General features: G+C 40.2%; 2 protein-coding genes across 2 annotated transcripts; both read right to left on the bottom strand.

The window, feature by feature from the left end:
• Positions 1–1,525: 1,525 nt before the first annotated feature.
• Positions 1,526–10,351, bottom strand: rab31 (RAB31, member RAS oncogene family). Its single transcript, XM_083928713.1, has 7 exons — positions 10,215–10,351; positions 9,175–9,254; positions 7,874–7,955; positions 6,596–6,667; positions 6,122–6,228; positions 5,047–5,156; positions 1,526–3,855 (listed from the first exon to the last, which is right to left on the bottom strand). Exons 1-7 carry the CDS (start codon positions 10,248–10,250, stop codon positions 3,758–3,760), a joined length of 585 nt encoding a protein of 194 aa, XP_083784839.1. The 5' UTR covers positions 10,251–10,351; the 3' UTR covers positions 1,526–3,757.
• Positions 10,352–11,723: 1,372 nt separating this feature from the next.
• Positions 11,724–24,447, bottom strand: ralbp1 (ralA binding protein 1). The gene is made up of 10 exons (XM_083927759.1): positions 24,399–24,447; positions 21,493–21,795; positions 19,357–19,806; positions 18,919–19,268; positions 18,210–18,371; positions 15,699–15,830; positions 14,612–14,722; positions 14,400–14,521; positions 14,193–14,313; positions 11,724–13,599 (listed from the first exon to the last, which is right to left on the bottom strand). Exons 2-10 carry the CDS (start codon positions 21,740–21,742, stop codon positions 13,300–13,302), a joined length of 1,998 nt encoding a protein of 665 aa, XP_083783885.1. The 5' UTR covers positions 21,743–21,795; positions 24,399–24,447; the 3' UTR covers positions 11,724–13,299.
• Positions 24,448–24,889: the final 442 nt, after the last annotated feature.

Raw genomic sequence — 24,889 nt, 5'->3', positions numbered from 1 at the left:
GTTTTGGCCAAGTTTAATATGAACACTCAACATTGCAACATTATATATATGACAAGGAAAAGCACAATAGGTTTTCTGTAAATCAGTTACAAAACTTCAGTAGTAAAGGCCTAAAATATAGATGGGATTTTTATATTTATTTACCGAAAATGAGTGACACGAGTTCAGTTCACTCTCTCTTATAGCAAGAGACAGCAACACAGTATCAACACGTGTACCATTATTATTATAATTTTCATGTTCTGCAGACAGCAAAACAAAGTTGGTCATAGACCTGTGATAAACAAACATGTTGGATTGTTACTGACATGTCTAAATAGTCAAATCAGTGCAGAAAAGTCTCAGGATACTATTCCTCTAATGGGCACGAGACTGACTGCAAACAAAATAACTGGAGTAAGCTTTCCTCTAACACTTTTCCCCCAGAATTTGTGAATGCAAATGTTCACCTTTTAAGAGAAAAGAAATAGATTGTTTAAGATGATAATTGAGGAGACTCCTGATGTTTCGTACAGTGTGTTTGCTTCATTTGAACTATTTATATCCCACTCTACTCTCTCAGAAACCACTGACAAATGGGGCTACAGTTAAATCCATCTCCGTGACCTCCCCTCTGTAAGCTGCTGAGGGGGTAATCCACTCGTGTAATGAATAGGAGTCTGTGGGAATGCTCCACTCTGCATGTTATTTGTGCTGTTAACAGGTCACGCTAAACATATATCTGCAAAAACAACACAAGACTAGTTTGTTGCGTGTTTCCTATATTGGGTGGAAGCTAATAGGTTATGGGAGAGTAATTACTTTTATGTAAGAAACTTTGGAAAAGTACCGTGAAACCAAAGAGGTCAGGTTTCTGAGGTGTCAAGATGGCTCAGTTCAGATGCATGCCATGTTCCCATGACATATTGTTAATGACTCCCCTCTTCTTTCGCTCATCTTTCGGGATTTCATAAAACTTTGAACATAAAATAATTTAAGGTTACTGTATTTTGTAATCCTTTAACAAAGCTCTGGCGTCTTTGGTATTTCAAAAAGTATATTTTTTATCTATAGTCATGACCGAAAGAACGAGGTCGCGGGTACAAGCGGCCGAAATGTGTTTTCTCAGGAGGGTGGCTGGAGTCTCCCTAAGAGAGAGGGGGAGAAGTTCAGCATCCGTGAGGAACTCGGAGTAGAGCCGCTGCTCCTTTGCGTTGAAAGGAGCCAGTTGAGGTGGTTCAGGATCATCTAGTAAGGATGAACCCTGGGCGCCTCCCTAGGGAGGTGTTCCAGGCACGCACAGCTGGGAGGAGGCCTCGGGGAAGACCCAGGACCAGGTGGAGAGATTAGATCTCCACACTGGCCTGGGAACGCCTCGGGATCCCCCAGTTAGAGCTGGTTAATGTGGCCCGGGAAAGGGAAGTTTGGGGTCCCCTGCTAAAGCTGCTGCCCCCGCGACCCGACCCCGGATAAGAGGCTGAAGATGAGATGAGATGAGATATTTTATCCTTACAGTGGGTAACAGTAACAAAACAAAACAGAAAAATAGAATAATCACTACTTTATTACACTGATTAATATACAAATGTTAATCTGGTCTACAGCGGATACAGGGAAGCAGGAATTAGGCACAGTAAAAGGATGGCTGCAGACAATTGGCAATTTCAAAGTTGACCTTATGTGTACAATACGTCTATACTGATTTAGTCAAGTAATTCATGCATTATGCACTTTTAAGCCATGTCATACATTTGTTTAGAAAAACAAAAAAGGCACTTGTGTGGCAACAAATACAATAGCCTACATAAAAATCTCATCACAATGTCAACATGTAACTTCTAATAAAACGTATTTGCCCAATATGTCGTTATCTCTCGTACGGAGGTAAAATCATGCCAAACTGCATTGAAATATCTGCGTTGAAAGTCTTTTTAAAAAATCAGTCTGCTGTCAAATTTGATTCACGGTGCATCTGGCCCATCAAGCAGCCCCCTTATTCTGTTTACACTTTCAATCGTGCATTAACTTTTTAGTGGAAGCAAGAACACGTTAATTGGCAGATTTTTGAAAGGAGTTCGGTGTGACTTTCCATTGAAGAGAATGGTAAATATTAGCAAAATTGGACTACAATTACATTATCCCGTCATACACGTTGGTAAAAATGCTACACTTTTAAATTACTTTTTTATTTGTACTAACTAACTTAAGTACAAATGTTCTTATTTGCTGACCCACTACTGCTGTTACAAAATAATTTCCCAGTCTTGGATCATTAGTCATTCTATTCTAAACATGATTTTTTTTAAAGCTATGGAAATGTGGAACCAGAAATACTGTTACTAAGGAAACCGTGTTGCATCTGAGCCAACTTTCATTTTCAAAAAATGCTGTTCCATAGGTTTAAACACTTACAAAAAAAATGACTCCAAATTAATATGTATTAAACGTTTGCAAAAGTGCTGTTATACATCTCAAGTGGTCCAATCCAAAGGCACTACCGCCAAAGAAACAGCAAGTATACATAATCTTAGTTTGCACAACTGGGCTTAAGACTACTTTCATTGTTATCCTTTTTCTCTTTTATCATCTTTTATAATTATCTCTGTAAGTTTCCACACTCTATACTCTCTTTACTTATTTCTGTTATGGTTGCAACAACTAAATCCCCCGCTGTGACTCAATAAAGGTGTTTTTTATCTCCTCTTTTCCACTTTTTTGAATGCTAAATTGATAAGTTTAGGTCTAAATTCATGTATGTTTTTTAGAGTTTGGTTAGTATATAGAATACAACCCTTTTTGAGCTTCAGACATGATGCGAGTAAAATACATGCAGGTCTTTTCTCTTCTTAACAGAATAAATGTAAGCCCTTTTCAGGTAAAACAAAACAAAGCGAAACAAAAGCATGTCTACGCAGTCATTCCCTGTAGTGAAATCTCAGACAATACATTTCAGCATGTAGAAAAAGCATCTTCACCATGTAAACAATTCTAGTATTGGTCACAGTGTTTCAACAGGGGGTGTCATACTGTAATTACGTATTGAGGCCTCTAAGCTGTTCATTCTGCAGCCTTACAGTTAAACCATTATACAGTTCATGTGTGCGGAAACACATGACTAAGTGGAATGTAAAGCCACGGCGTTTGAGCTGCAGAATTGAATGTTTGTCTAAGGTTTGATCGAAGACAACCTCCTTTTCAAAATAGTGATGCATACATGTACACAAAAGCTCCACAAGAAGAAAAATATAGCCTTGATAAAAAAAAGAAAAGAATATAAAAACCTTCATTTAATGTGTGCCATGTAAGAGCCACAGTGCAATGAATATCTACAGAGTACAGTTGACTCTTCAAACGAAATTATAGTTGTATCAACAACCGAAACTTGGCTTTAAAAAGCCTGTCAGCTAGATCACTTGTTATTAATGTGTGCTAAAATGGGATACGACCCCCTCTTTTTAATGAGCTGTGTATCACAACACACAGGCAGAAATATTTATGTAATTCAGGCAAAACACCACCTGAGGGGGATAAACTGAAGGAGTTCTGCTTCCAGACCTCATCAGAGTTGAAACTGCTACAATAAAATGAAATAAGTGTGCAATGACCCATATAATACTGTTGTTTCATGTTGCAGTTGACGACATGCGCAAGCCGACCTCCGTCTGTCCACTGTCTTTGTCTTTCCCAGGGGTAAGACAATGTGTGCACTGTGGACTATGTGCTGTGCTGGTGAGGTCCCTGGAGCTGGAGCAAGTAATCTCATCAGTCACTCTCAGTACTAGCAGCATCTCCTGGCGGACGGAGCAGACGGGCGGGTGAGTTTAAAGGAGTCATTGCTCTCCACCTCAGCATTTTCCAAGGGTGGGATTTGTTTACCTACACACAGCACAGGGTCATTAGTGCTCAGAACAGATAAAGCAATTAAAGCATATAAACGGGGTTTGTACACCTTTTCCATGGTAAAATTCAAGCCCTTTCAAGGTCCATTGTCAGGGTTTCCCAGCACCTTACAGCTGTGGTAAATGACATGTTTCTACCAATACATACACACATATTGAAAGTGATTATTTCATTTTTTTAAATCACGTTTAAAGAGATGGTATTACGCTATAAACAACTAAAACTGTGTCCCATAATACCAAAAGGATAAGAAATGAAATTTAGATTCTATGCTATGCTATCCAAAATTCAAGCACTTTTCAAACCCTGAAAACACAACATTAAAATTCAAGCATTTTCAAAGATTTCAAGCACCCTGTATAAAGTATTGTTTTATTATTTATTATTATTAGACTCCTCTGTACCTCAGGTCTCGCTGCCCGGCCATGTCTCTGTAGTGACAGCTAGTGTTGGTGTAGGTGTGAGTCTGTGTATCTGTGTGTCTGCATGGCTGTGTGTGTTTATGTGAATGTGTGAATGAACGTATATACATTTGTATGTGTCTCTGTGCATGACTGTGGGAGGGTTGGGTTCTTTTAACTTTCTTCTCCTGATTTTATTTGATGTTTCTCTTCTTCTGTACATCTCTGTAAGGCACTTTGCGATACTTTTCTGTATGAAAAGCGCTGTATAAATAAAGGTTGATATGATTTGATTTGATATTATTACTACTGAACTAAACCACCACTATTACAGAAGCAGAAATCAACTAAAACATAATATATTTTCTGGCCAAAACACTTCACTTAATACAGTACAAGCAATAAAACCAAACATGCCAACTTCAAAAGGATGTTCAGGTTAAACAGATATATTTCTAACATGTTATTGAATAATGTCTTTGGATGTCACAGTCCTCGATAACATGAACTGAGCGGTACATGAGTCATATTTAGCCTAGTTTATATGTAAAAGAATTCATGATTTTTTTGTGTCATACCATTAAAATGGGCCATCCCATGTTTGATTACACAATGAAACGACATAAATAACAGCAGTTGGGACATTACTGATAGGTTGAATACTGAAAGGCTTCTCTCGCCTCTGAGTCAACAGCAGGAATCTTCCTCTTTACCACTTTCTTCCAAAATAATACAGTATTGCATACAGTGAAGACATGAAACCTACTGATTTTCTGAAAGAGCTCCTCAACATTGACAGCATTTCGGGCACTGGTCTCGATGAAAATAGCCGCGATTGATTCGGCAAACTCCTTAGCCTCCTTCATAGGAACTTCCCTGTAAAAGAGAGGGACACTGAAGGTGCTGTGTGGAGGAGGTTCACGCTTAAAACAAGGGTCCCATCAATGACTTTACATTCCACCTGTAACCAGTTTGCTCTGAATGAGACGACACATAAAGAACAGTTTTATGGTTTTTGGTTTTTATGGTGGATATGAAACTATACCAAAATGGTTCATCATGGAGATTCTTGAAACCAACTCTCCCTGTCTTATATTAATGTGGTGTCACCTTTAACAGAAAAGTAAAAACTATGACAAAATAATATGTAAAAACAAGAACCTGTGTACAAAGTCACGGCTGTGTTTTAAATGTAACTCACGGACAGATAATTTACGGTGGCCCGGAGGGACAATGTTTATGAGCCACATTTATCAATGTATTGGAGGTGTTTCTTTAGTGATGCTGCTGTCAATAGTTAACAAAAAAACAATATATGTTTATGCTCATTTTGTTTTTAAATAATTAAGCTCTTGAGGGTAAAAAGAACAAATGGCAGTTGAGTGAACAAATGATTTAGCTGCTAAAGCCTAAGCCGGTTCCTACAAGCAGCCCCATTACAGTCTTCTTACAAGACAATTGAAGATTGCAATGTAAATTATTGAGACATGAGACACTCTCGACTCAGTGGACATGACATGAGCTACGTAACAAATCTCACAAGAAGATGACTTTATTGTTTGTGCTTGTTTATTTAAGTTGTAAGAGTTTTCTGTGCACAGATGATGCACTAAACTAAAACAAGAGTTCTAAATGAGACTGTAGTGAATCTGTAGGGGCAAAAAATGAAGCAAGAGGATATCGTGTTTAATAATAAAGATGTGTGTGTGCTGCTCCAGGATATACTTCTGTGGCTAGTAGTTGCTATATTGTCACTTAAACTTGATTATTATCATCCTCATATCCACAAGAAGCAGTTTCTTTACAGCTATGACAGTCTAAGACAAGAACTCTTTCCTCACCTGATGTCTCCTAAATCATTCTTGTTCCCTGCTATGGCTACAACGATGTCCTCTGGACCGTGTTCTTTCAGCTCCTTCACCCACTTCTTCAGTGTCTGGAAAGAGTCCTGAACAACAAGAGCACACCATGGGCAACTCTGGGATAGGTTCTTTCTGTGAAAATGCCCAACATTTTCTACAACGTGTGTCACATATTCATCGCATTAGATGGTGTTTTTCAGAAAAGTTTCCATGAACAGACTAGGAAAGAATGGCATTTGTAGGTCATGGAAGCGAGGCATCCCAGAGTGATGGAAAAGTGATTGAATTTGAAACCAGCCTCTTCTTTTACACGTTTAACACAGCAGGGAGTTACTGAACAACAGCAGCTCTAGTGGTACATTCAGGGGTGAAAGGCATTGCTCAAACCCAACCCAGGGTTCATATATTGTCACTCGTTTGATTTAAAAATGAAAAATGCTCATGTTTTCTTACCAGTTTAGTAATGTCATAGACAATGACAGCTGCGGCTGATCCTCGGTAGTACATAGGAGCTAATGAGTGAAACTAAAAAAGACAACATATTTGTAATAATTAGCATGATCGACCAATATATAATTAAAATCATATTGGTATTGCACAGTTATGTGTCACCCAAATGCTTTATAAAGACAGACCATGGCCATTTAAACTGAACACAACCTTGAATCTAGATCATTACATGGAAAATGCTCTTTTAACCCATAAAAGACTAACACGGTATACTGTGACTGTGCCCATACATGCTGAAGTGATGATGGCCCATGGAAAGATTTACTTCCTTACAAGTTTCAACTCCTCCAGTTTTACAAGAATGTTCTTAAAGAGGAATGTTTCCAGCCTCCACATAAAGCATACAGACTGTATTTGTGCATGTTCCTTAAAGGTGAAAACTGTTAAAATGACACCAAAATCCAGTATGTGCATTCTCAAGGCCTTAACAAACATGTTGAATGTATTTCTTCTTTAAGAAACACCAAACATCTTTATTTCAAAGCATTGTTTACATCACTCTTTTACATTTACAGCACATCACCACCACCAACTGCAGTCAGCACAAATGTGTATCACATCACTACTGTGCTCTTGATAATACGTGCAATACAAACAACAAGGGGGCCCACTCATCAAAACATGGCTCTAAAGAAGCACTAGTGGTGAAAAACCACACAGAGTGTCTTTATACTGCTTGCAGCCAGTGGTAATAATAACTACATTGTAGTTATTCAAGTGCAGTGATGTGATTTCCTCAGATAAACCCTCCCAAATACTTTCTTGTTACCATTTTAACTGTATGTTATGTTGTTTCCCAAATATATCACATATATAGTCAAGTGTGTTAAGTTTATTATTAGATAAAGTGAAAATTAAACCCTTGTAACAGAGATTTCAAGATTTCATTTTCACATAAAAGCGGGATACTTGCACTAACTTTTCCATGCTGTAATCATGTCTGGGAAGCTTTAACTAAACATACCATCCCCTGCTTCCATAGAATGAATCAGCGTGATGATACCACAGTCTTGTGACCTTTGAACCTTATATGAATCATCCTATTTCACGGCTAATAATAACTCCATGTCATGACAACCCCCTGACAGTGAAATGATTGTGTCACTGCTAGCTTCCTGGTGCAAAATGTAATGGAAACTTAACTCATTAAATGTCACGTTATGTGTTTAAACTTAAAGCTAATAAAACACGAATTAGGGATTCTGTTGTGGGTGCACTCACCCTTTCCTGTCCGGCTGTATCCCAGATCAGAAATTTATGTAGTTCATTTCCAGATGGCACTGTTTTGGTTAGGAACGATGCTCTGTGGATGACAAAGAGCTTCGAAGCATGTTCTTCATAAGGCATAGGAAGCAAATTAGTACAAGTCAGCAGGAAACAAAGAAACACTGAGGATAAAGATGGCCGACAGTGAACCCATCTTGCCTGAAAATACTCATGCAGTGTTAGGCCAGAGGCGTACAGAACAACCACCAAACAACAAAGAGCCACACAATGATCAGTTAACATGATGGTGTGCTCAAACATTTGTTTAAATATGGCTTCATTTTTGTCCCTGTGTCAACGAAAACTTTTAAAAAATCTGTCTCAGCTTACCTCGGCCAATTGTTGCCTTCTGGATGACCTGATTCCAGATCTCATCATCATCATAATTTCCTTAGTACGTTTAAGTTTAGCTTTTGTCTACAGTACTGTAAATTCATTTGTATTCGTTATATGTACCAAGTCTGAGAATAGGGACTTGAACCACCTTTCGAAAAACTTTTTTACGCTTGTAAGATGGGGTAATCCATTTTTTCTGGTGTCAGACTTATTATTGTCCCCTCTATAAATCAAATGTTCATCTGGCTAGAGGGCTCTGCACCTTGGTGCGGAGGCTCCTGTCTGCTCGGGTTGGGGTGGTCTCTGTGGCGGTGCTCCCTGTGACCTTGGACTGGGATCTCTCCCGGTGTGGTTGGCCCCCTCCTCTAGACTCCTCTGTACCTCAGGTCTCGCTGCCCAGCCATGTCTCTGTAGTGACAGCTAGTGTTGGTGTAGGTGTGAGTCTGTGTATCTGTGTGTCTGCATGGCTGTGTGTGTTTATGTGAATGTGTGAATGAACGTAAATATATTTGTGTATGTCTCTGTGCATGACTGTGGGAGGGTTGGGTTCTTTTAACTTTCTTCTCCTGATTTTATTTGATGTTTCTCTTCTTCTGTACATCTCTGTAAGGCACTTTGCAAAACTTTTCTGTATGAAAAGCGCCATATAAATAAAGGTTGATTTGATTTGGTAAAAAAAACTATACTAGTTATACTAGTCTCAATATCAAGTGCCTTAACGATTAGAACACATGACTAGATATTTCTAACGCCGAATTGAACTTAACCTGTTGTCGTTTCAGACTTGTGGACTTGATTTGATATCAATATGGGACTTCAGTGTGGAGTAGAGACCAAGCCTAATCAATGTTTATCTTGTTTGACTGATTTGTTTCCTGCTGTGACACCGTCCTTTGTGGGTTGTAGTGTGATGCTCTTACCCTATTGTGGGACTTATGTTGTGGTCAAAATGATCCTGAACGAATCGGCAAACAATGCTGGATTTCCCAACTCCAGTGTCCTAAAAAAACAGAGGGTAACAACATCAAAAACAGCACATCAGTCCCCCCACTCCTGACACACACACACAGACACGGGCCCACACACACAGACACAGACACACACACAAAGAGAGTCACTATTGATTAGGCAACTGGTCACATGCCTACTCCATCTGATAGTTTCCTGTCAGTGCATGAATGACACAACTATTGCTTATTTGTTTGTTAAAACTCAGCTGATCTTTATGTCATTTATGCTCCATACCTTTAAGGATAACCTGGCATAGTGGCAGTTCTTAGTCTAACTTCACATAGCTAAAGTGTGAATCAAATCTGCTCTAACGGTAGAGAGGTAAGGTTAACAAAAATAGTTAAGGACAGACAGTCCGTGGTTAACTTGAGCATACAGTTCCTTTGTCGGACTACACAGGCCTGAAAAACGTTTACGTAGCACTTATAAGTTCCCAGTTCCCCTTTACGTCATTGATAAACTACCACTTTTGAGTGTAACCGTCTCTGAACACCCCTGTCACCGTCTACATACAGAGGGACCGCCGCTGTGTTTTGCTAACGCAGCAGGAAGTCTACCTAACTAACGGCTCGCTCGTAGCGGGTGGTAGGGCGATGACGTAATGGGTGATAAACTGTCAGAGCCGTTATAATATGACAAAGGCGTACACAAAACTAAAGTTACTATATGTAAAAATGTTTTTAAAAACACACAAAACCGACGTACACGGTGAAAAAGCTCATGTAAACAGACTGCTGCGCCCACCGGCCCGTCGGCTTCTGGTTTTCACTCAACTCGCCATCAACATGTTCAAGTTTTCTGACCAACAGCACGACGGAGCCAACGGCCGACCGTTACAGACACTAGCTAACGTCTGTTAATGTGCCGTTAACACTCAAACGGTTGTCGGCGACTCGCAGCAGACAAGGAGGAATTTTCCCCCAACAACAAAAAAACATCTTCCACTTACCCCTAAAAGACACACTTTGAGCTCCCTTATGGCCATGGTGGGTTGTTAACGTTTCTAAATCATTATTTGTCAGTGTTCACTCAGTGTGTCTTTGTCTCGTCATGCTTGAAACTCTTGCTTTTTTTCCCCTCTTCTCGGGTAAAGGAGAAACCCAGCCCCTGAGACAGACACACTGACCATCTGCACTCAGAGTGTCAAGCGGTACTTGTGACAAACAGAACTTCCGGTGATGGTTTTCAAAATAAGACCCGCATAGCCCGATATACGCATTGTTTGATTACATCTAACGGAGGATCTATAGGCTTTCTGAATTAGTGACTTCTCAAAAACACACTTTTATACATTTGCTTTAATGTGTTGTCTTTTATTTATTTACTTATTTATTTATTTACGCATATTATTTGATTGTCTCTTTACTGTCTTTTTGCCTTATAGACATTTAATTTTCATTATTCACGTGTTGTTTCTGCTATTTGTTAAAGCGCCCATTGCTTATCTCACCTTGTTGATGTGTATTTATGTATGTGTATGGAATTTAATGTTATTTCTCCTTTTCTCTGTCTGTGAAAGCACTTTGTAAACTTTTGTTTTTAAGCTGCTATATAAATAAAATTATTATACTATTATTATTATTATTACACCCTCTCCTACATTTGAGAAAAAAACAAATAAATGGATAAACAACGTTTTCATTTCAAAAGTGTAACTTGTGTAAGTGACATAGTCTATTGATCTACTATTAGCTGCCCAAAGCTTAACTTATAATGCAAAAAAACTTTTTTTTACAAATATGCCTTAAAGTCACAGGGGAAAATTTCTACTTCCACGCAGATGAATGTGGAAAACTATATGTTGTCTGTAGTGTCAGACTGCACATACATCCTTCTGCACAGGGAGGGTCAAACCTCCAAGTGAAGTAGAAAGTCAAAATCCCTTTTTAATGGACTGGGACTTTGAATTAGTATTAATAAAAAACCAAACATACAGTACATGGCAGGTTAAATTACATCACTGTTCAAGTACGGTTTTAAACTTAAATTTACTCAGCCATAAATGAGCTTATATTTCCATTTGGCTATATTTTATTAATGGAGAAACCAAACATATTAAGCAAACTCCAAACTAACTCTACCCTAAGACGGTCCAAAAAAAATATCTACTTCAATTTTGAAACCAGTTTTGCTTATATCCTTTTTTTTCTGGCTGCTTCTTTTGCTACTTTCCAAATCGGAAACCAGTTCATGCAATGACAAAGGGAGGCTCCACTATCTCATACTAAGCCTTGATTCGCAGTCAGAGCCTAGTAATGATCCACTTCACGTCCTCAAAGTGGATGCAAACGCTTTATTTAAAACCTCACTAAGCTGGAAGAAGCAACAGTTCTGAGAATGTTTAATGGAGACTAAGATGCACTAAATATGGACTTCCACACATATTTGAGCAAAGAGGTAAACACTAAGCTGTGTGTGGGGGGAAAGAAGAGACAGAGAAGCAGATACATTATTCGGATTGACACTTTATTCTTCACAGCATTATTCTGTCTGCAACAATAAGCTATAAAAAGCTTGGAACAATATGAAAATAACCTCATGAGAAGCATCTGAGCCCAATCTAGCATTTGTCTGTTTCAGTCACAGGATTAATAACATTGAACCATGAGTCCAAGTGAGATTGGTTTGACTTGCCCGGGCAGTCACACAACCGTACTCCATACAGGTCATTAATAATAATAAAAAAAGAGCATATGACAAAACACAAGAGCTGAAAATACAGTATGTTTGCAATTTGACATTGATATACACAAACGGTAAGTAAGCCTTTGCTTTAAAGATCACTGAAGGTATGACAGAACTTTGCAATAGTCATGGGTCAATTGTGAAATGAAATGATTGACTTGTAATCTCGAGGGTTGTTTTTTTTTTTTTTACTCACTTCTAACGGATGCCATGAACAATAACTCCAAACATCAAGTGTTGAAAAACTCAATCAAATACACAACAAAGCCTCCCGCGTGTCTCCGCACACATTTTGGCGACGATAATCATCACTACGGATTTGTTGACCCATCCTAAAACTGGAGATTTGTCGTTTTTCGCGTTTCTTTGTTTGTGCAAGAGAGGCGGAGAGAACAGAGAAGATGATTGCACTACAGAGCAAAGTGTGACTGTAACAACGCGCACTCCAGCCGTTTGTCTACATTTCCAGTGATGATGAGTATACTTTTGTCGCGTATTCGTTTGCCGTTCATGTTTTCATCCACCGGTCAGTTGCGAGGTACAACGCCACTGTGTTTACGTGCATCTGCTGTTCAAAGGAAATACAGCACCTACAATATATTTATACATATTCTTATATATTACTAAAAAGCTGTAATTTAAAATCAATTGTTTTTTCTTGATAACGTATTCTTCAGAATACTACTTAAATATACAATATGTAGATGGACCAATCATAAATTCTTCATTATTCAAAGAGCTTTTTGTATTAGTGGTTCTCTGGGAAACGTGTCCAGTCTGGCATCTTCGGTTATGGCACAGTGGTCTCTATCCTAACATGTTCAATTTGCATCTAGGTGAGGGACATAGAGGGACACAGGGACCGACATTACAGCTGGTCCATGTTCATTTCTTGAATCTTTGCCAGCAAAAAAATAAACTTTATGTCACTGGCAAGGTGCCTGACCTTTACTCTCTTCCATCCCTCTACTTGCCTTGTGAACCCCTTCATTTCTCCTTTCCACCATTCTTCGTCTATACAGGCTTGGCACTGTGGATTTGATAATATGTCCACCTGGTCTCTCACAGTAGTAGCCAGTTGTCTACTATAGCAGATACTTTATTTCTAAGTTTTTGTGTTTTGCAAGGAAAATGGGAAACAAGGTGTTTGATTTCTGCTAAAAGAGTCAGGACACCAAAGAAAGTATAATCGATTTTTCCATGGCTGCCACTTGGTGGACACAATAACTAAGGAACTCATGGATCCAGCAAAGTGAAATCTCCAGTGGATAACGAGTGACACGACCACTGACCAGCGGTAAAGACGCACAGCAGCACGGAGCCGCCAAACATATCATTGAGATGACCTCTCACATGTTGGTGTCCCTCCTGTCTTTGTTCGGTGAGGGCTTTGAAGGATCCTTAACTGCCTTGCCATTTGCAGAAGCAGCGGTGTCTGCACCAGCAGCCACTGCACCAACGGAGCGTTTGGTTTGCTCCTCTGTGCGGGGCTCTGGGCTTGGCTGTGGGGGCGGGGCCTGCTCAGCCGGCGGCTGGACAGTCAGCTCCTGCTGCAGTTTGTGGCTCTGCAAGAGGCGAAGCTGGACGCGGAGCTCCAAGATGGCTTCCTGCTCCTCATGGATGGCCTGGTTCAGGTGGGTGTTTTTGTTCTACAGGGCAATAAAACAGACAGTGCTTGAGAAACCAACTGATTTAGCTCTGAAAATATTGAAAAAATATTTACTGTATATTGTCATGCAGTTTTAAAGACCAATCATTTGATTCGGTCCAAATAAAATTATTTGCAGAGCTTCCAGCCTGTCATCCATTGCTCTGTTGCACTCGCTCTGGTGCTAATCATGCTGAGTTCAAGTACCATGGGAAGTCTGAAGTTTCGGACCTCCAACTAGGCAAAGTGCACTGGAATAACTGTCAAAGTGGAACCTCCTACTAGCGAATTTAGGGTAGGTAGATCTCCTCCGTATTCGCTAGTAGGAGGTTCCACTTTAAGAGGTATTCTAGGGCACTTTGCCTAGTTGAAAGTCATAAACTTCAGAATTCCCATGGCACTGGAACGCAGCATTTAAGAGTGTCAGAGGTCAGGCAGGGGGAAGAGGGTGGGACTTTGGAGGGAAGCACCGTGATACATGCAAGAAAGGTAAGAATTGCTTTAAATCCATCAGAACTCAACCTACTTTACTCAAACTTTCAGCTAAATAACGGACCGTGATAAACAGCTAGTATGTGTATGCGTTTTGTTCACCTCCAGTTCCTCGTTTTGCTTCTGCAGGTCTTCCAGAATCATCTGCAGCTCTTCCTCATCTTCACTTTCACTCTCACTGTCTGATGAATACTCCTCTGTCTCACTGCGACCCTGCTGCCGACTAAGGAACACAATACTGGGTTACACTTGAGACCTTTAATACACATGAGGACATCATATTACAACAGATTTACTACCAAAAATCACCTCTGTATGTCTGCAATCTCTGCTCGCAGTCTCTCGATTTCCTCCTTCTCAGTAGCAATCTGTCTACGAAGCACCTGCTCAAGAGAGATCAGCTCCTCCTGCTCTGTTAGGATCTCGTTTTCCTGATTATTGAGAGGAAGTGGGGAAAACAAAATGATTCCATTTCACTCTCATCTTAAAAACAACTTTGGGTGTGAATGTGAATGTCTCACCTGTGCTAAGAGGAGGTTGATGACTTCCTCTTCATTCTCAGTCATTTCCTCTTTTGAAACATCCTCCTTTGAGAGGCTTGCTATCTCCTGGGCTATCTTACTCTCACAGTCCTAAAACACAAAAGAAGGTAAGATACAGAAATACTTCATAGTTTTCCCAGTGAAACATGTAATGTTTAAGGGGTCATATTATGCTTTGCCTTCGTTTCTGTCATATATGTATTGTTGTAATGTTGGATGTTCATGCTAAACATAACCAAAGCTTCAAATGACGAGGTAAACGTGTTTATGGGTAACTAGTCTAACCCTCATGAGCAGCAGAACTGCTCAGGATACACGCCTCATGTCAGACAGCTTTTTCAGCAGTCTGACATCAAACTTGATTTTCAAATAAGGTCATCTGCTCGAAGCATAGTACGTACGCCAGACACGATGGGCATGCTTGGCACACCCATGAAGTACAACTACGCACAGCTCCGAAAAGAACGGGCAGCTGCTTACTAATGTTAGCTACATGCTAGCTGAAGAAAAAGCTGAAATATTTGTTGCTTGCAATGTTCGCTCCCTAATTTGAGAGAACACATCTGCTAGAATATGTCCGGTTGTGTTGTGTTTAATATTAAAAAAGCCTTATTTGTGAATTTTGATGGCAGAGATTGCCGCTTTATTGCCCCTTGACATGAAGCTACATGCTAGTGGCAGTAATATGCAACAGCGGGGAGGAGACTAGGAAGTGCTGACCAATCAGAGCAGACTGTGCTTATCAGGAGTGGGGCTTGCACTGCAACAGAGCGTCTCAGACTGAAGGTGCAGCTGCCATGAGCAATATGAGAAAAATAAAGTATTTTTTGTACATGAAGGCATGTAAACATGTTCTAGTAGAAACACAAAATACATGTATGAACCTGAAAAAGATTATAACAGGTCCCCTTTAATCTCTGTCCGGGCATGTATCAGAGCTGTTGATCCATGTCCATGGTGACTTTAGATGCTGTAGTCTGGGTGTTGTTGTACTGGATAGTTCTTGACCGTCTAAATACAATTAAAAATCACATATGCTCACATATTGTATCCAGACACAACTTACTTGACGTTTAGCCTCCCTCAGTTTGCGTTTAAGAGCCGTCAGGATTCTCTGAACCTCCCAGAGCCGCTCCTCTTTAGATAAGTCCTTCACGCCCGCCTGCAGGTCCCTGTGCAGGCAGTTCAGCAGGAACTCCTAAAATACAAACGCAGTTTTATTGCATGACAAAATGAACTGACATTCCAGAATAACATGAGAGCAATAGTCAAACACGTTTAAATTCATTTCATTTAAAAGGTATTAGAGATGTGATACAAAGTAACAATGGGTAGCCAAAAAGTATTATGAGATATTTATATATATTATTATTGCCATCATCATCATCATAATGGAAAGACAAAGATAAACTACTATAAAATAAACTTTTTTCAGTGCATTATGGGGTATCATATAAGTGCGTAGACTCGCCAATACTGATACCAGCATTTTAGGCATTTCTAATACTGGTATCTCTATGGGAACAACTCTAAAAAAGGTACAGAAATCAGCCAAAGAGCAAAGATTTTATTGATTTCTTTTGATGTTAATGTCAGCACATCTGATGTAACCTTTCGAGTCATCCTGGGTAATGTATTGCATTATAGCTCATGGGAATTTATCTGATATTTTGATGTGTGTCTCTTTGGTGGGGGGGGGGGGTCGTTTACCCTTAGAAGGGCTGTATGTGTTCGCATGTGTTGTGGGTCCTGTCCTTTTCCATCAGGGACCATGTTGGAAAAAAGTGTTCATCGCTTTCACATGTTATTCCTGGGATACTTTTTGTCTTTCTATGTCCATAAATAAAGCAATCCAAACAGAAAGTCCTTCATTAATGGAAAGAAGCATATGCACAGATGTATATTATACAGAAATCTAGTTTCTTATTCATTATTTCTTGTGACAGGCCAAGACAGAAACCTATTTACTAGGGTGACATTTAAGAGTCACATAAGGTTGTTTTTAAAAAGAATTGACTTTCACAAAGTCAGTCATGTAAAGTTGTGGATATCTGCAGCAGGCTATGAGTCTCCACTTTCTGTTTATTTTGCAGTGTTTTGCATGCACTGGCATATAAATTAAATGTCAGGAACGTCTGGTACACAGTGACAAAATATCAAGTCTGGGCACACTGAGACACACAGGCAAGAATAAAGATGTGCACTGCTGACACGGCAATGTGATATAAAGAGACGCAGCTTACTTTGCTAAATTCCTGCTGCATTAGTCAACTTTATTTATACAGCAAGTATAAAAAACAAAAGTTGACCAAAGTGCCATGTATCTACTATGCAAGAGTTAATCCCTACTCAAAATAAGAACATTTTATCTTCTGGTTACTTAAAAGAAAGCCGAGAGAGTGTCTTATAGGGGTGTAAAACACAGGATTTTATCATGATATATTATTATATTGATTCACAAAGTAGGCCAAAATATGACTTTGATTTTTTTTAATTTGATTCAGGAGCCTATGATCGATATAATACCATATACATGTGCCCATTTAACACAAGACAATCAGCTACCTTTAGATCAACTCACAAAAAAAATGACTAAATATGATCTGACACATTTATTACTGAGCCTTTTCAGGCATTGAAATAAAAAACAAACTATTATTTTCTATTAAAAAGAATAACTATAAAGTGGGAATTTCAAAATAAAGGTGCATCTTAAAGATGACTATGAATGGATATTTTGACGTTGCATCGATGATCTTGGATCGTTGCTCACGAGTCGACACACTGACCCAGATCTATGCAATATTACACCCCTAGTGTCTTGCTTAAGTACTCTTTAGCAAAAAATGGATTAGGGACTATATCTAAAGATTATTTTCATTATCCATTAAATACATTAAAAAATGACTTGATTAGGTGCGTTTGTCTTTAAAATGTCCAATTAAGAGCCTAACAGAGCAAAGTGAGCCCTCAAATAGCTTGTATGTCCAACAAACAGTTTAAAACACAACATACATTCATAACAATATTAAATAGAGATAATCTGGAATATTCATAGATGAAATGTTACAAAAAACAGTGCGTGTCCAGCACACACGAACATATAAACTCTCTGACACACTCGCACGCACGCGCTCCCTGAAGAGGAATGAGGATAAAAGGAGTCTTAGACAAAATCGGCAAATTGACTTAAAAATGATCTAAATATATAAGAATTTGAAAGCTGTCTCATACCTGTCTATTTAATATGAGCTGGAGCTCAGAGACAGTTAGCTTAGCTTTGGATTAAACACTGGAAACTAGGGAACACCTAGCCTGACTGTCCAAAGGATTAAAAAAAACTAGCAGCACCTCTAAACCTTAGTTAACAAGTTATACCTGGTTTGTTTAATTTACACAAACACCACAGTGTCAAAACATCTACGTTTAGTTATAGTTTATGTGAAGGAGTCTTTCCTGTCTTGTCTCTGGCTCCAGCTTCATTTCAAACGTGCAGAAATCTCATGTCTCTGAGAAAGATATTTATATAAACCAACATAAGACTATAACTTTAATCTTCCATTGAAAATGAACCCACCTGTCGTCGGATCTCCTCTTTGATGCTCTCCTGGGTCTCGGGCAGCGCCGGCATGGTTGCCATGTTGGACCAGCGGAGTGGTCGCACCACCGGCTTCAAGACTACGTCTCCGAACAGCTCCCTCACGTGTGTGAAGAACATGTAAAGAACGCGGTTCCCAATCTTAACAGTAAACAGGTAAACAAATCGGTGAAGACAGAACACACAGCGTCAGAGCTCTGTACAAACTGCATCTAGTCTCATGGTGCATGTGAGATAGTGTTAGTTCGTATGAAACACAAATGTCTCTGCGTCACCTACTACAACACAAGCATATTTACTTAGCCTGATTAAACTGACCCTGACTTGTTAATTGCGAGAGGTGTGTATTTAACGGTGTTGTGGCTCCTGCTGCTGTTGGTTCAGAGTAAGTGGAGCAGCCACAGAGATGTATCCTATGGGAATAAATTAGATTCACTAAACTAGGCCAGGGTTTTAGAGATGAACTGTTTGATCCAATACAAACTCAGTCGGCTTGTTGCTAAGGGGAGGTTTCTTATCTTTGAAGTAGACTTGAGCCTGGGACCTATTTTCTATTTGATGATTAGTTTACCAGTGGCTGTTTAAGTACTGCTCTCTGCAACATTTTAACACTGTAGCCCATTTCTTTCCTTTGTTACGTTTGCCATTAATCTCCAAATACTCTGCCTGACCCATTCTTCCCTCTGACCTGTATGGTTGGGTTAAGGACGATGGAGATATTCTGAATATTCATCTTGGTGTCCGCCTCCCTGACAATAACGTGGTCCATGTGCGTGACGAGCCAGGAGAGAAGAAGTCGGCACTCCGGCGACACCTCGGCCAGCAGCCTCTGGAACTCCGCCATCTTCTCGGCCTCCACCTGCCGACCGCAGGCGTCCTCGAAGCGCTGGGCCAGATCCCGGCCCAAGATGTTCTCTGGCAGCTCGCGCAGGTACTGCTTCAGTAGACTGGCGACCGTGTGGGGGTCGTACTCCTCCAGGCAGGGGCACTCCTCGCGGTCATATGCTGCTTTCAGTTCATCCACCTTGGACTTCATACCTGCGAGGGAGACAAGTTGATCAGTTTTTACAATTTACCGTTTTCATGAGATGATGGAAAAACCAACAGCCTCTCGAAGTTTCTCTACCTGAGACCCGGTAGATGCCTTCACACTTCATGCCGTAACTTTCGATGTAGTCCACACATTCTCTGAAGACGGCTGGCAGCTGGATACCGTCATACAGAGCCGTCCTCTTGACAGCTTCAGTCAGAGGAGCTCCAAAGATGGGCCTGAAGGTGGGGATCTCCACTGGGACTGGCTCTGCCTCTGTCGTCGGTTTCTTCTTCTTCTTCTTCTCCTTCCATTGTTTAACCACGTCTGCAGCCGTCAGGTCCTTAGATTTCTTATCCTTCTCCTTTTCCTTCTCCTTGGCCTTGTCCTCCTTGGGACCCTTCTCCTTAACCTTGAAGTCCTTTTCCTTCTTCTTGGAGAAGCTGGGTTTCTTGAACACATGGATTCCCTTTGAGCGCTTCATCTTGGACGGGCTCTCTGCTTCGTCTGCTGAACTGTCCTCCTGGAAGGCGGCGTAGCCTTCCGCTGTCAAAGTAAAGAAAGAGTAGGAAGAGGCAAAACATAGGGTTAGTACGGAGGGGAGAAACACCCGCTCTCTTATCCTTCTCCTACGACAGAACCATGATAGCAGTGGAATAGAAACAGGCAGAGAGATGTGTGTGAGAGAGAAGATAGCAAAGGAGGGGGAGAATGGGGACTTAGAAAAGAGGTCAGCCACAGATTTAGCATAGCTCCCACAGCACCTTACAACTCTCCTCTCTAGAACAGGCTCAGTTAAAATATTCTCCTCAGAGCAAACAGCGTCACCATAATTTCCAAAGACAGTAAGTGGCCTCTTTGTCTCTAACTGTCTCTTCCCAGAGACCAGAGCCTTTGTATCACACCGCTGCCTGAGACACACCTTCACTGGGCTCTCTGGGTGTGCTCTGAACTGTCCATCCCGCTTCCTCTCTCCCACCATACCCTGTGTGGGAGCTAAATACAGACATGGAAAAATCCTGATGCAAAGTGGACAATGAGTCTGACAACCACTCTGTGAAAAACATTCTTAGTAAAAGGAACATTTCTCCCCGCTACAGGCGGCAACAGCCAACGGGATGGAAAAGTGGAAAGCTCTCTCTCTCTCTCTCTCTCTCTCTCTCTGTCTATCTCTCTCTTTACTCAACAGCTACTACTTTGGAGACCTTCTGCAACATTACAATGGTATTGAGCCTTCAAGTGCTCTAAAGCTGAAGATAAGTGACCTGAAGTAGATTACATGTGTGTACGTGGCAGCTCTCAGATGTTAAAGGATAAGGATAGTGATATTCCATGTGTTTCTTATTTTCAACAAACCCCATGGTGATTGTTTTTCCTGCTATTTCACAATTATGAGATATCACATCATACTTAAGATATTATTAGAGTATATATTTCAGTATGGGAATGGCAGAGAAACAAGCATTTAGTGGTGAGCAATTTCTCAAAAAATAATATGTCTCAGAGTGGGATTCAATAAATTCTTGCCTTTTTTCAACATTTCCTATAACAAACGTTTTTACAAGATGTCACATATTCTCATTCTTATGAATTTGGGCTGGGAATCACAGAGTAACTCATGATACGATAATATCAAGATATGTCGCCCACAATAATGATGGGATCACAATAAAGCGATTCTGTGACGCACCTTACACCGCAAGACAATTATCTACGATACATCACAATATCTGAGCAACTGAGGAAGAAAAAACATGCCTAAAGCAGGAATTATGTATTTATTCACTGCATTGTGGTGTTATGTTACATATTTTGGCTTATGGAGATGAAACAAAGTACAACAAAGTGCACAGAGTCTTAGCTCAGTGCCTCTAACACACACTGACTGTAACTTTTCCATGCCCACGTATTCCTATTATACCAATATGAAATTACTTATTTATCACTATTTTATAATTTACAGAAAACTAAATATACATGTATCTCTAATAAAAACTATCGATATTTAAAACCAGTGTATCAATTATGTATCGCAAGAGGAAGCAATACGATATATTGCCGTAATGATATTTTGTCCCACCGCTACCAGGAATTTTGTTTTGTTATACTCATCAGTCCGCAGAGTTTGGAAAATGTCCAGTAAGTGACCTTGGGCTAAGAGTTTTTGCTATTTATGCTATTTCCCAGGTCAATATTAAACCTTCAAGCTCAAATTAAAGGGTCGTTTCTTACTCCTTTTCTCCTTCTTCTTGAACTTGTTCTTCTTTTTGCCGTGCTCTTTGTCATCATCTGAGACGTAGGTGTCAGGTGCCTCGTGGTGATGGCCATCGTGAGGCGGCGATGGTTCCCCGGTGCGGTACAAGCCGGGGAACTTGGTGGGACTGATCTCCTCAGAGCTTGGGGTGCGGGCCACGCCCCCAGGGTGCTCAGCCCTGCGCTGCTCTGCAGGGCTGCTGCTGGGGGGCAGGAAGCACTCCGTCATGGCTGCTCTGGCCTTATCACTCCTCTGACTGGCACATCACCTCTCCATCACACCTGCAGTTGGCAGAAATACACACAGCTACAAATGTTATCTCATGTGTGGTTCAGTTTGCACATGGTTCTTTAATCAAACCTTCTGCTTGGTATCAACACGTTATCCACCTTGTTTTATGTGAAACGCAGTGGTCAGGTCTGGATTTTACAAGGATTTGAATTGTAATTTTTCTTTATTTAGGCCTGTTTTTGTGTTGACTTGTCGTAATACAAATCACATTTAAACTAAAACTTGAAAACACTAAACAGTGCCACAACATAGACATAATGAATTTCTGAAGGATTCTAAAACTTGAGTGTCTAGTTTCATTTAATGATTATAAACTTTCAACTCGGACCTACTTGAATTGTTTATAATTGTTTTAAACTATGTCTGATGCACTGTATGTCTTTCTCCGTACATGTTTCCCCTGCTGTACTCAGAGGAACTCTCTTGCAAAAGCAATATCAATCACAATGAGTTTAACATCGGTTAAAAAGAAATACCGCAGAATTTCTATGGCTTTACAAACACCCTGCTTCCATAACAAGTAGCTTGTAAATGTATAAAAGGACGTCATAGCAACAAAAATGCACTTTAACAACAAGAAAATCTAATCAAATTCACCCCACCTCAGCAGTTATGTGCACAACCATGTAGAAATATAATATAATAATATTAATATATAAATAACATAAAGGAAAGGTCATTTTTATGCATAGTTTGGGAACAATGTTAGACTAAGTGGACAACACAGCTGTTTTCCACACTAACATATTTAACTTCTTCAGGCAAGCTGTGATAATGTACATGGAATAAGAGATTTGTTAACAGATCTACTAAATTCAATTTAATTCAATTTTCTATTTCATTTCACTTATAGTGTCAAATCACCTCTCAGTTATAAAATAGAATAGAATGGAAATACTTTATTGATCTTAAGCTGGGAAATTGCAGCAAAGCTTTCACCCCAGATGGGACATCTATCTCATGACACTAATAATGACCTCATAGAGTAGGACTAGATCACAGACCTAGACCACACAATGATTTACAGAGGTTTAATGATTTCCCCATGAGCAACAGTGGCGTTGAAAACCATCCTTTTACAGGCAGGAATGCCAGATCAGACCCTAGACTCTCTGGTGGGCGTCTATTGGTGGGTAAAACCAAATTCAAACATTTTGGGCTAAAAAAAAAGGTGGAAGCACAATAAAACAAGCAGTAGCCACGCCCTGCTTCTCCTGTGTCTCTCTCTTTCCTGAATACTTTAATGATGACTGTATTTCAATGATGAACACCTGCAACAATAACGTCTACCCACCAGATGGGGCTCTTCTATATGAACAATCCCATCTTGCATGTCCCGCCTCTAAGATGCCAAATGTGACATCCAGTCAAAATCAAAAGTACAGTCCATTCATAACTACACTGAAACACATTTTTATAAGAAATGCGACCCTGATGACTGTAGATAAGCAGATACGTGTTCACCACAACGTACTAAGTACTTACTGCTCTATCACTTCTGTCCATACAGCACCTATCCCACCCATGTGTCCACACTACAATGTCCCACTGTACATATACGTATTTTGGATTTACTGTTTTGGCACTTCTGGTTAGATGCTAACTGTATTGAATTGTCTCTGTACTCTGCACACTGACAACAGAGTTGAATGTAACCTAAACTACTCTGAAACAACAGTATGGCTGTGTGCCTTGTTTATGCTCATTTATGCAAAAAAAGGAAACCCCTCACAAGTTAGTGTGTGTATATTCTAGGAAGTAGATTCATTTAAGCAATCAATGCAGGCGTCTTGATTTTTTTAAAGACAATAATTAAGTCAATTTCCCCCACTAATAACTGTAAGAGGTGTCTGAAGATGACAGATCTCCTGTTACATATGAATACTACAAACAACTTCACATTAGGTCAAGTGGTCAGTGGTGGTGCGTTCAAGAAAACACGCAGCAGTACCAACACAAATGTGACCAATGATGTAACACTGCAGCTATACGTTCAGCAACGCAGTCTTAATTGGACTCTGGAGAGACACACACACACACACACACACACACACACACACACACACACACACACACACACACACACACACACACACACACACACACACACACACACACACACACACACACACACACACACACACACACACACACACACACACACACACACTATAAATAATGCCTGTCTGTCTGACATCTTAATCTTCCCTCGCTGTGATCAGATTAGCTGCACTGTTTTCCCGCCCTGTCCTGTTTCCAGAGTGAAACAAATCAGTCACACATCGTAAAGGTAATCCTCAAGTATTCAAGTTAGGCTCTGCGTTAATGATTTAAGCATATAAACATTAAAAAACAGTGATAAAGTAGCCGCTCTCCTCTGAATGGAGGGCCCCGTATATGCTAACGTTAGTCCAGCTAGCTTGCCAACCTGCTAGGCTAGCTGAACAGCCAGCCCACCCGTCACGGTTAAAGCCGCCGTTTGGTCCCGACAACCCCAACATGACATATAAAGTTAGCTACATGTGCTCGACTCTATTTCGTTGCGTGTGTGCTGTCATTGAACACAAAAAACACTAAATACAAGAAACTTTACCAAGAAGTATTCCGTTCGGTCAATTTCAGAGTGGAGCTTCCGGTTGTCTGTATACTAAATAAACCCATCTGCGCTTGCGCGACTGCCCAAGTGAATGATGGGAAATGTAGTTCAATAACGAAGGTATAAATTGCTCGGGTCTCTCACCGCAAATGTATAGTCTTCTTGGTTCCAGAGTGATCTGGAGTTAATTAGGACTGTTTAGGCTGTGGTCTCATTTTGATCTCAACCACGTGTGCTGTTATACAAGCCTGTGTACAAGTGAAACTGTCAAACAGTGTTTTGAAAAGCAACTATCATCTAAATTTGGTGAAACCACTTGCTATTCTGAATCACGTGTACTTTCCCAAACTCTCTGGTTGCACTAAGGAGACTGCTGGTCATGCTGACATATGAAAGACATTAGTCTTCTGATCTTTGTTGGCACCATCTGCTCCGAACCCACAGCTGCAATGGCGAAATGAGGTCGTGATTCAATATAATAAAAAAAA

This window comes from Echiichthys vipera (genome assembly GCF_963691815.1).
Source record: "Echiichthys vipera genome assembly, chromosome: 15".
Taxonomy (NCBI): Eukaryota; Metazoa; Chordata; class Actinopteri; order Perciformes; family Trachinidae; genus Echiichthys; species Echiichthys vipera.
Note: the sequence above shows the minus strand (reverse complement) of the source record. Positions and strands in the feature narration are given on the sequence as shown.

Coding starts and splice junctions, on each gene's coding strand:
- rab31 (XM_083928713.1), bottom strand. CDS start 10,250: ATGGCCATAAGGGAGCTCAAAGTGTGTCTTTTAGGG. Junction 9,255..10,214: donor TCAAAGTGTGTCTTTTAGGG/GTAAGTGGAAGA, acceptor CTGTTTTTTTAG/GACACTGGAGTTGGGAAATC. Junction 5,157..6,121: donor AATGATTTAGGAGACATCAG/GTGAGGAAAGAG, acceptor TCTCTTTTACAG/GGAAGTTCCTATGAAGGAGG.
- ralbp1 (XM_083927759.1), bottom strand. CDS start 21,742: ATGACGGAGTGCTTCCTGCCCCCCAGCAGCAGCCCTGCAGAGCAGCGC. Junction 19,269..19,356: donor AGGCATCTACCGGGTCTCAG/GTAGAGAAACTT, acceptor TCTCCCTCGCAG/GTATGAAGTCCAAGGTGGAT. Junction 18,372..18,918: donor TCCTTAACCCAACCATACAG/GTCAGAGGGAAG, acceptor TTTACTGTTAAG/ATTGGGAACCGCGTTCTTTA.